This window comes from Lampetra fluviatilis, unplaced genomic scaffold, assembly GCF_964198595.1.
Source record: "Lampetra fluviatilis unplaced genomic scaffold, kcLamFluv1.1 SCAFFOLD_287, whole genome shotgun sequence".
In the NCBI taxonomy this organism is placed as follows: domain Eukaryota; kingdom Metazoa; phylum Chordata; class Hyperoartia; order Petromyzontiformes; family Petromyzontidae; genus Lampetra; species Lampetra fluviatilis.
The window spans coordinates 1-12,320 of NW_027621441.1; the positions used below are offsets into that span (position 1 = coordinate 1).

A 12,320-nucleotide genomic window follows, 5' to 3' on the forward strand; every position below is an offset into this window, starting at 1 on the left:
ACCCACCCCCACCACCCCCACCACCCACCCACCCCACCCCCTACCACCCCCACAGAGTGCCCCAGCCAGTACTGGGGCCCCGAGTGCAAGCGTCAGTGCCTGTGCCACCCACACGGAACCTGCGACGCCCTCACGGGCGCCTGCACCTGCGCGCCGGCTCGCTGGGGGGAGCGCTGCCAAGAGGCCTGCTCCTGCAACTTCGGAGTCTGCGATGCGGCTACCGGAGCCTGCAGCTGTCACCAAGGCTGGTGAGGGAGAGACACGGGGAGAGAGACACGGGGAGAGAGACACGGGGAGAGAGACACGGGGAGAGATGGGGAGAGACACGGAGATACGGGGAGACACGGGGAGAGAGACACGGAGACACGGGGAGAGAAGGGGAGAGACACGGGGACACGGCGAGACACAGGGAGATGGGGAGACACACAGAGACACGGGGGGAGCGCTGCCAAGAGGCCTGCTCCTGCAACTTCGGAGTCTGCGACGCGGCTACCGGAGCCTGCAGCTGTCACCAAGGCTGGTGAGGGAGAGACACGGGGAGAGAGACACGGAGAGAGAGACACGGGGAGAGACACGGGGAGAGACACGGAGATACGGGGACACGGGGAGACACGGGGACATGGAGAGAGACACGGGGAGATGGGGAGACACACAGAGACACGGAGAGACACAGAGACACACGGAGACACAGGGAGAGACACGGAGACACAGGGAGACACACAGAGACACGAGGAGACACACAGAGACACGGGGGGAGCGCTGCCAAGAGGCCTGCTCCTGCAACTTCGGAGTCTGCGACGCGGCTACCGGAGCCTGCAGCTGTCACCAAGGCTGGTGAGGGAGAGACACGGGGAGAGAGAGACACGCGGAGAGACACGGGGAGAGAGACACAGAGACACGGGGAGAGACACGGGGAGAGACACGGGGAGAGAGAGACACGCGGAGAGACACGGGGAGAGAGACACAGAGACACGGGGAGAGACACGGGGAGAGATACGGGGAGAGACACGGAGAGAGACACGGAGAGAGAGAGATGGGGAGACACGAGGAGACACGGGGAGAGACACGGAGAGAGACACGGGGAGACACACGGGGAGAGATGGGGAGAGACTCGGAGAACGGGGAGACGGGGAGACACGGGGAGAGACACGGGGAGAGAGACACGGGGAGACACGGGGAGAGAGACACGGGGAGAGACACGGAGACACGGGGAGAGACACAGAGACACAGGGAGAGACACAGAGAGACACGGGGGGAGCGCTGCCAAGAGACCTGCTCCTGCAACTTCGGAGTCTGCGACGCGGCTACCGGAGCCTGCAGCTGTCACCAAGGCTGGTGAGGGAGAGACACGGGGAGAGAGACACGGAGAGAGAGACACGGAGAGAGAGACACGGGGAGAGACACGGAGAGACACGGGGAGAGATGGGGAGAGACTCAGAGACACGGGGAGACGGGGAGAGACACGGGGAGACACGGGGAGAGACACGGAGACACAGAGAGAGACACAGAGACACAGAGAGAGACACAGAGACACAGAGAGAGACACAGAGACACAGAGAGAGACACGGGGAGACACGGGAAGAGACACGGAGACACGGGATGGGGAGACACGGACACACAGGGAGAGACACACGGAGACACGGGGAGAGACACGGAGACACGGGGAGAGACACGGAGACACAGGGAGAGACACACAGAGACACGGGGAGACACGGGAAGAGACACGGAGACACGGGGAGAGACACACAGAGACACGGGGAGACACGGAGACATGGGATGGGGAGACACACGGAGACACAGGGAGAGACACACAGAGACACGGGGAGAGACACACGGAGACACGGGGAGACACACAGAGACACGGGGAGAGACACGGAGACACGGGGAGACACACAGAGACACGGGGAGAGACACGGAGACACGGAGACACAGAGACACGGGGAGAGACACGGAGACACGGGGAGATACACAGAGACACGGGGAGAGACACAGAGACACGGAGACACAGAGACACGGGGGGAGCGCTGCCAGGAGTCCTGCACCTGCAACTTCGGAGCCTGCAGCTGTCACCAAGGCTGGTGAGGGAGAGACACGGGGAGAGAAGGGGAGCGAGAGAGAGACACGGGGAGACACGGAGAGAGAGAGACATGGGGAGAGACACGGGGAGAGAGACATGGGGAGAGACATGGGGAGAGAGACATGGGGAGAGACACGGGGAGAGACACGGGGAGAGAGACACGGGGAGAGACACGGGGAGAGACACGGGGAGACACGGGGAGACACGGGGAGAGAGACATGGGGAGAGACACGGGGAGAGACACGGGGAGACACGGGGAGAGAGACGGGGAGAGACACCGGGAGAGAGAGAGACACGGGGAGAGACACGGGGAGAGACACGGGGAGAGAGACATGGGGAGAGACACGGGGAGAGACACGGGGAGAGAGACACCGGGAGAGAGAGAGACACGGGGAGAGACATGGGGAGAGACATGGGGAGAGACACGGGGAGAGACACGGGGAGACACGGGGAGAGACACGGGGAGAGAGACACGGGGAGACACGGGGAGAGACACCGGGAGAGAGAGAGACACGGGGAGAGACATGGGGAGAAACACGGGGAGAGAGACACAGGGAGAGACACGGGGAGTGACACGGAGAGAGAGAGACACGGGCAGAGACGGGGAGAGACGGGTACACGGGGAGACACGGGGAGAGACACGTGGAGAGAGACACGGGGAGAGACGGGGACACGGGCAGAGACGGGGAGAGACACAGAGAGAGACACGGGGAAAGGCACGCAGACACAGGGAGACACGGGGAGAGACTCGGAGAGAGACACGGGGAGACACACGAAGACACGGGGAGACACGGGGAGACACGGGGAGACACATGGAGACACGGGGAGAGACACACAGACACGGGGAGACACACGGAGACACGGGGAGAGACACGGAGACACGGGGAGACACACAGAGACACGGGGTGAGACTAGGGGAGACACACAAAAACACGGGGGGAGACACGGGGACAGATGGAGACATGGGGAGACACACGCGTGTGTGTGTCCATCAGTGACGATTATCTGAACCGGTCTTGGGCCTCCCCTAGGTCGACTCAGCCTCAAATGAGTACCTGGTGTAGCGGTGTGTAGTAAACATCTCCAGCACTGGGGAGACAAAGGCGGCCGGGCGTGGTGCTGGCCACCCACCCCCCCGTGTACCGTGCCGGCCTTCATAGGTGCTCGCTAACAGCACTTGCCCCAACAGTCTGTTAAGGCTACACGGGGGACCTTTGTCTTTGTCCAGGTGGGGTGCCAGTGGTGCGTGTGTGTGTGTCTGTGTGCGTGTGTGTGTCTGTGTGCGTGTGTGTGTCTGTGTGCGTGTGTGTGTCTGTGTGCGTGTGTGTGTCTGTGTGCGTGTGTGTGTCTGTGTGCGTGTGTGTGTCTGTGTGCGTGTGTGTGTCTGTGTGCGTGTGTGTGTCTGTGTGCGTGTGTGTGTCTGTGTGCGTGTGTGTGTCTGTGTGTGTGTGTGTGTGTCTGTGTGCGTGTGTGTGTCTGTGTGCGTGTGTGTGTCTGTGTGCGTGTGTGTGTCTGTGTGCGTGTGTGTGTCTGTGTGCGTGTGTCTGTGTGCGTGTGTCTGTGTGCGTGTGTGTGTCTGTGTGCGTGTGTGTGTCTGTGTGCGTGTGTGTGTCTGTGTGCGTGTGTGTGTCTGTGTGCGTGTGTCTGTGTGCGTGTGTCTGTGTGCGTGTGTCTGTGTGCGTGTGTGTGTCTGTGTGCGTGTGTGTGTCTGTGTGCGTGTGTGTGTCTGTGTGCGTGTGTGTGTCTGTGTGCGCGTGTGTGTCTGTGTGCGTGTGTGTGTCTGTGTGCGTGTGTCTGTGTGCGTGTGTGTGTCTGTGTGCGTGCGTGTGTCTGTGTGCGTGTGTGTGTCTGTGTGTGCGCTGCGCTCTGAACCCAACGACCCGGGTTCGATTCCCGCTCACGGGCCAACACCAATGACGATTCTCTGAACCGGTTCTGGGCCTCCCCTAGGTCGACTCAGCCTCAAGCGAGTACCTGGTACGGTGTTGTAGTAAACATCGCCACTGGGGAGACAAAGGCGGCCTTCATAGGTGCTCGCTAACAGCACTTGCCCCTACAGTCTGTTAAGGCTACACGGGGGATCTTTGTCTTTGTCCCCCTCCTCTTAGTTTTTTGTTTTTGGTAAAGTCACGTAGGTAAAATAATAATTAAATCATAATAATAAAATCACGACGTTTCGGAGGCAACGCAAGTTTCCGTCTTCAGGTGGGACCGTCACAGCCAGATTCACTGTAGCAAGTGAAGAGAAATCCAAGAGACAAGATCTTATAAGTGCATGTGTAGTGACATAGAACGACGGTCACTGCTGTTTCTAGATTTGAAGCTTTCGTGACAGCAAGGATTCATATTCGTGCGTTTTTTCGGTGAAGTCGCCGTGTAGGTGAAACATTAAAATTAATAAAAGTCATTTTAATGTTTTACCCACGTGACTTTACCGAAAAAACATAAGAATAAGGTCACTGCTGTGTCGGCCCGTACGAGGGCTGGGGGCCCCAAGGGGTGCCTGGGAGGTCACGTGGTGGAGGGACCCACCGTGTGTGTGTGTGTGCGTGTGTGCGTGTGTGTGTGTGCGTGTGCGTGTGTGTGTGTGCGTGTGTGCGTGCGTGTGTGCGTGCGTGTGTGCGTGCGTGTGTGTGCGTGTGTGTGCGCGTGTGTGTGCGTGTGTGTGTGTGTGCGTGCGTGCGTGTGTGCGTGCGTGTGTGCGTGCGTGTGTGTGTGCGTGTGTGCGTGCGTGCGTGCGTGCGTGTGTGCGTGCGTGTGTGCGTGCGTGTGTGTGTGCGTGTGTGTGTGCGTGCGTGCGTGCGTGTGTGCGTGCGTGTGTGCGTGCGTGTGTGTGTGCGTGTGTGTGTGCGTGCGTGCGTGTGTGCGTGCGTGTGTGCGTGTGTGTGTGTGTGCGTGCGTGCGTGTGTGCGTGCGTGTGTGTGTGCGTGTGTGTGTGTGTGCGTGCGTGCGTGTGTGCGTGCGTGTGTGCGTGCGTGTGTGTGTGCGTGTGTGTGTGCGTGCGTGCGTGTGTGCGTGCGTGTGTGCGTGTGTGTGTGTGTGCGTGCGTGCGTGTGTGCGTGCGTGTGTGCGTGCGTGTGTGTGTGCGTGTGTGTGTGCGTGCGTGCGTGTGTGCGTGCGTGTGTGCGTGCGTGTGTGCGTGCGTGTGTGCGTGCGTGTGTGCGTGCGTGTGTGCGTGTGTAGGTGGGGTGCCACGTGTGGTGCCACGTGTAGGTGCGGTGCTGGTGCCGTGCTGTGTGAACAGGCGACGGGGCGCTGCGTGTGCGTGTGTGTGCTCCCTCACCGTGTGTGTGTGTGTCTGTGTGTGTGTGTGTGTCTGTGTGTGTGTGTAGGTGGGGTGCCACGTGTGGTGCCACGTGTAGGTGCGGTGCCGGGGCCGTGCTGTGTGAACAGGCGACGGGGCGCTGCGTGTGCGGTGCCGGCTGGTGGGGACCCAACTGCAACGCTCGCTGCCACTGTGGGGGGAGCTCCCCCTGTAACCCGGCAACCGGTGAGCCAGCGTGTGTGTGTGCGTGTGTGACGCTGTGTGTGTGACGCTGTGTGTGTGTGACGCTGTGTGTGTGAAGCTGTGTGTGTGTGTGACGCTGTGCGTGTGTGACGCTGTGTGTGTGGCACTGTGTGTGTATGTGACGCTGTGCGTGTGTGTGCGTGACGCTGTGTGTGTGTGACCCTGTGTGTGTGTGTGTGTGACGCTGTGTGTGCGTAACGCTGTGTGTGTATGTGACGCTGTGCGTGTGTGTGTCTGTGTGTGTGACGCTGTGTGTGTGTGTGTCTGACGCTGTGTGTGCGTAACGCTGTGTGTGTGATGCTGTGTGTGTGTGTGACACTGTGCGTGCGTGTGACACTGTATGTGTGTGTGACGCTGTGTGTGTGTGACGCTGTGTGTGTGTGACGCTGTGTGTGTGTGACGCTGTGCGTGTGTGTGTGTGTGACGGTGTGTATGTGACGCTGTGTGTGTGTGACGCTGTGTGTGTGTGACGCTGTGTGTGTGACGCTGTGTGTGTGTGCGTAACGCTGTGTGTGTGATGCTGTGTGTGTGTGACACTGTGCGTGTGTGTGTGCGTGACGCTGTGTGTGTGACGCTGTGTGTGTGTGTGACGCTGTGTGTGTCTGTGTGTGTGTGACCGCTGTGTGTGTGACACTGCGTGCGTGTGTGTGTGTGACGCTGTGTGCGTGTGTCTGTGTGTGTGTGTGACGCTGTGTGCGTGACGCTGTGTGTGTGATGCTGTGTGTGTGTGTGACACTGTGCGTGCGTGTGACACTGTATGTGTGTATGACGCTGTGTGTGTGACGCTGTGCGTGTGTGTGACGCTGTGTGTGTGTGTGTGACGCTGTGCGTGTGTGTGTGTGTGTGTGTGACGCTGTGCGTGTGTGTGTGTGACGTTGTGCGTGTATGTGACGCTGTGTGTGTGTGCGTGACGCTGTGTGTGTGTGCGTGACGCTGTGCGCGTGTGTGTGTGTGTGACGCTGTGCGTGTGTGTGTGTGTGACGCTGTGCGTGTGTGTGTGTGACGCTGTGCGTGTGTGTGTGTGACGCTGTGCGTGTGTGTGTGTGTGTGACGCTGTGCGTGTGTGTGTGTGTGACGCTGTGCGTGTGTGTGTGTGACGCTGTGCGTGTGTGTGTGTGACGCTGTGCGTGTGTGTGTGTGTGTGTGTGACGCTGTGCGTGTGTGTGTGTGTGACGCTGTGCGTGTGTGTGTGTGACGCTGTGCGTGTGTGTGTGTGACGCTGTGCGGTGTGTGTGTGTGTGTGTGTGACGCTGTGCGTGTGTGTGTGTGTGACGCTGTGCGTGTGTGTGTGTGATGCTGTGCGTGTATGTGACGCTGTGTGTGTGTGTGTGACGCTGTGTGTGTGTGCATAACGGTGTGTGTGTGTGACCCTGTGTGTGTGCGTGACGCTGTGTGCGTGTGTGTGTGATGCTGTGTGTGTGACGCTGTGTAACTCAATTTTAACCCACTTCCCAATGCGGTATCGACTGCAAACTTGGTATACTTATGTCATACTGATGGCAGCACTATATTCTATCATGAAATATAAAAAAATCGATCTTTTTAAACAATCTTTTTTATATGTAACGTTTCGGCTTGGGTCTTATTGTCCACGCTCAACTGACGTTGGCTGTAAATCACCACGGCCCCTTACGTTGTGGCAAGCTTCGGAACCACTTCCTGGAGTCGTAGAGTTTTTCCATTACTAGTACGGTACATTTAATTAAAGCGTGTTTTAAAAAAAGTTTGTTAAAATATTACTTATTTGTGTCATTCCTTCACGTAACCATCCTGGTTACGAAAGCGAAGTTCGTGGGGGGTGATAATAGCCCACTTTCCATACTTTGTAGGCATAAGCAAGGCGAAAATAACACTTAGTAATTCTATATGTGAAGCTTTCGTGACTGCAAGGATTCGTAGGTTTTTTCGGTAAAGTCACCATGTAGGTAAAAAATAAAATTAAAAGTTAACAATGGAAATAAAATCGAATAATAAAATCGCGACGTTTCGGAGGCAACACAAGTCTCCGTCATCAGGTGGGACCGTCGCAGCTAAAGTTACCGATGTATAACAAGAGTCTAACACTTACTAACCAAACAATCGCGTTGCATAGTGCGTCGTTTTGACTTCAAACTGCAGGGAAAAACTGCCGAATGAAACAACCAAACAGCGCGTGGGTGGATCTTGATTTGTATTTTATTAATTTTCATTTTCTACCCACATGGTGACTTCACCGAAAAAACCCCCCAGAATATGAACGTATCACTTGCAGTCACGGAAGCTTCAAATCTAGAACGTGGGTGGATCTCCGGCCCTCTCCCCTCTCCCCGCCCGCCCCCCCCCAGAGTATTCTATATGAATAAAGCTCTCTACCTATAGCATTTACCGTTATAAACCTTGTTCATGTGTAGTAGTTCCCTAGTAATTACCCTGTAATCGGGTAATTTGTATTGTGGTAAGGGTAAAAGGTAGGGTAAAAGGTAGGCTCGTTGCTTTTTACCTTTTACCTTGCCTGCTAAAGGGTAGAAGGTAAGGGTAGAGTGATTGTATTGTGGTAAGGGTAAAAGGTAGGGTAAAAGGTAGGCGCGTTGTTTTTTACCTTTTACCTTTTACCTTGCCTGCCAAAGGGTAGAAGGTAGGCTCGTTGCTTTTTACCTTTTACCTTTTACCTTACCTGCCAAAGGGTAAAAGGTAGGCGCGTTGTTTTTTACCTTTTACCTTTTACCTTACCTGCCAAAGGGTAAAAGGTAGGCTCGTTACCTTTTACCTTTTACCTTGCCTGCTAAAGGGTCAAAGGTAGGCTCGTTGTTTTTTACCTTTTACCTTTTACCTTACCTGCCAAAGGGTAAAAGGTAGGCTCGTTGCTTTTTACCTTTTACCTTTTACCTTACATGCTAAAGGGTCAAAGGTAGGCTCGTTGCTTTTTACCTTTTACCTTACCTGCTAAAGGGTCAAAGGTAGGCTCGTTGCTTTTTTCCTTTTACCTTGCCTGCTAAAGGGTAGAAGGTAAGGGTAGAGTGATTGTATTGTGGTAAGGGTAAAAGGTAGGGTAAAAGGTAGGCTCGTTGCTTCTTACCTTTTACCTTACCTGCTAAAGGGTAGAAGGTAAGGGTAGAGTGATTGTATTGTGGTAAGGGTAAAAGGTAGGGTAAAAGGTAGGCTCGTTGCTTTTTACCTTTTTCCTTGCCTGCTAAAGGGTAGAAGGTAGGGTAGAGTGATTGTATTGTGGTAAGGTAAAAGGTAGGGTAAAAGGTAGGCTCGTTGTTTTTTACCTTTTACCTTTTACCTTACCTGCTAAAGGGTAGAAGGTAAGGGTAGAGTGATTGTATTGTGGTAAGGGTAAAAGCTAGGCTCTCAGGAACTCCCAGGTTCCCACAGTGACCCACTCGTTGTTTTACCTTTTACCTTTTACCTTTCACCTTTCACCTTTTACCTTTTACATTTTACATTTTACCTTTCACCTTTCACCTTTTACCTTTCACCTTTTACCTTTTACATTTTACCTTTCACCTTTCACCTTTCACCTTTCACCTTTCACCTTTTACCTTTCACCTTTCACCTTTTACATTTTACCTTTCACCTTTCACCTTTCACCTTTCACCTTTCACCTTTCACCTTTCACCTTTCACCTTTCACCTTTTACCTTTCACCTTTCACCTTTTACCTTTCACCTTTCACCTTTTACCTTTTACATTTCACCTTTCACCTTTCACCTTTTACATTTTACCTTTCACCTTTCACCTTTTACCTTTCACCTTTTACCTTTTACCTTTTACCTTTCACCTTTCACCTTTCACCTTTTACCTTTCACCTTTTACCTTGCCTTGCTGAGGCCTAATCTCCGGCCCTCTCCCCCCCCAGGCCGCTGCGTGTGCCGTGAGGGACTCTGGGGAGCGCGTTGCGAGCACCGCTGTGCCTGCCGCCCCTCCGCCACGGAGCGGTGCGTCGCGCTCAGCGGCTCCTGCGTGTGCCGTCTGGGACACCGGGGACGCTACTGCGCCGAGGCGTGCCCCGCCGGACTCTACGGATACCAGTGCGCCCACAGGTAGTGCACTACCAGGGGTGGGTGGGTCACTGGGGGTTCCTGTGAGGACCTGGGGGTTACCAGTGCGCCCACAGGTAGTGCACTACCAGGGGTGGGTGGGGGGGGTTGTGATGGTACCAGTGGGATACCAGTGCGCCCACAGGTAGTGCACTACCGGGGGTGGGTGGGGGGGGTTGTGAGGGTACCAGTGGGATACCAGTGCGCCCACAGGTAGTGCACTACCAGGGGTGGGTGGGGGGGGTTGTGAGGGTACCAGTGGGATACCAGTGTGCCCACAGGTAGTGCACTACCGGGGGTGGGTGGGGGGGGTTGTGAGGGTACCAGTGGGATACCAGTGTGCCCACAGGTAGTGCACTACCGGGGGGGGGTGGGGGGTTTGTGAGAGTACCAGTGGGATACCAGTGCGCCCACAGGTAGTGCACTACCAGGGGTCACTGGGGGTACCAGTGGGATACCAGCGTGCCCACAGGTAGTGCACTACCAGGGGTCACTGGGGGTACCAGTGGGATACCAGCGTGCCCACAGGTAGTGCACTACCAGGGGTCATTGGGGGTACCAGTGGGATACCAGCGTGCCCACAGGTAGTGCACTACCAGGGGTCACTGGGGGTACCAGTGGGATACCAGCGTGCCCACAGGTAGTGCACTACCAGGGGTCACTGGGGGTACCAGTGGGATACCAGCGTGCCCACAGGTAGTGCACTACCAGGGGTCACTGGGGGTACCAGTGGGATACCAGCGTGCCCACAGGTAGTGCACTACCAGGGGTCACTGGGGGTACCAGTGGGATACCAGCGTGCCCACAGGTAGTGCACTACCAGGGGGAGGTGGGTGGGCGAGTATCTGGAGGTACTGGAGGGGGGTGGTGCATGTGGGGTCCCAGTGCACACACACACACACACGCGTCACACACACAGGCGTCACACACACACAGACGTCACACACACACAGGTGTCACACACACACAGGCGTCACACACACACAGACGTCACACACACACACAGGCGTCACACACACACACGCGTCACACACACACACGCGTCACACACACACACGCACACACACACGCGTCACACACACACAGACGTCACACACACAGGCGTCACACACACGCGTCACACACACACGCGTCACACACACAGACGTCACACACACACACAGGCGTCACACACACACGCGTCACACACACACACGCGTCACACACGCACACACACACGCGTCACACACACAGACGTCACACACACACAGGTGTCACACACACACACGCGTCACACACACACAGACGTCACACACACACACAGGCGTCACACACACACACGCGTCACACACACACACGCGTCACACACACACACGCACACACACACGCGTCACACACACACAGACGTCACACACACACACGCGTCACACACACACAGACGTCACACACACACACGCGTCACACACACACAGACGTCACACACACAGACGTCACACACACAGACGTCACACACACACACACAGACGTCACACACACACACGCGTCACACACACACAGGCGTCACACACACACACGCGTCACACACACACAGACGTCACACACACACACGCGTCACACACACACAGACGTCACACACACACACACACACGCGTCACACACACACAGACGTCACACACACACACGCGTCACACACACACAGACGTCACACACACACACACACACAGACGTCACACACACACACACACGCGTCACACACACACAGACGTCACACACACACACGCGTCACACACACACAGACGTCACACACACAGACGTCACACACACACACACAGACGTCACACACACACACGCGTCACACACACACAGGCGTCACACACACACACGCGTCACACACACACAGACGTCACACACACACACGCGTCACACACACACAGACGTCACACACACACACACACGCGTCACACACACACAGACGTCACACACACACACGCGTCACACACACACAGACGTCACACACACACACGCGTCACACACACACAGACGTCATCACACACACACAGCGTCACGCTCACGGCGTGAGACGCCTGTGTGTGTGACGTCTGTGTGTGTGATGCCTGTGTGTGTGATGCCTGTGTGTGTGATGCCTGTGTGATGTGTGTGTGCGTGATGCGTGTGTGACGTGTGTGACATGTGTGTGACGCCTGTGTGTGTGTGTTTGCGCGTGTGTGACGTCTGTGTGTGTGACGTGTTTGTGACGTGTGTGTGATGCCTGTATGTGTGTGTTTGCGCGTGTGTGACGTCTGTGTGTGTGTGACGTGTGTGTGACGTGTGTGTGATGCCTGTGTGTGTGTGTTTGCGCGTGTGTGACGTCTGTGTGTGTGACGTGTTTGTGACGTGTGTGTGATGCCTGTATGTGTGACCTGTGCGTGTGTGTGACACGTGTGTGTGTGCGTGTGTGTGTGTGACGCGTGTGTGTGACGCCTGTATGTGTATGCGTGTGACGCCTGTGTCTGTGTGTGATGCGTGTGTGTGTGTGACGCCTGTGTGTGTGTGTGAGACACCTGCCTGTGTGTGTGACGCGTGTGTGTGATGCCTGTATGTGTGACCTGTGCGTGTGTGTGACGCGTGTGTGTGTGCGTGTGTGTGTGTGACGCGTGTGTGTGACGCCTGTATGTGTATGCGTGTGACGCCTGTGTCTGTGTGTGACGCGTGTGTGTGTGTGTGTGTGATGCCTG

At 56.1% G+C, this 12,320-nt stretch overlaps 1 protein-coding gene across 1 annotated transcript in view; it reads left to right on the top strand.

Annotated features, from left to right (window-relative positions):
* Positions 1-55: 55 nt before the first annotated feature.
* Positions 56-12,320, top strand: part of LOC144955267 (scavenger receptor class F member 2-like) — a gene marked incomplete at its 5' end in the record, with an annotated part of 58,226 nt that continues 45,961 nt past the window's right edge. Inside the window, 3 exons of the mRNA XM_078885544.1 lie at positions 56-248; positions 5,440-5,567; positions 9,426-9,609. Of these exons, the coding sequence (XP_078741670.1) occupies positions 56-248; positions 5,440-5,567; positions 9,426-9,609 (505 nt within the window). The remainder of the gene's footprint in view (positions 249-5,439; positions 5,568-9,425; positions 9,610-12,320) is intronic.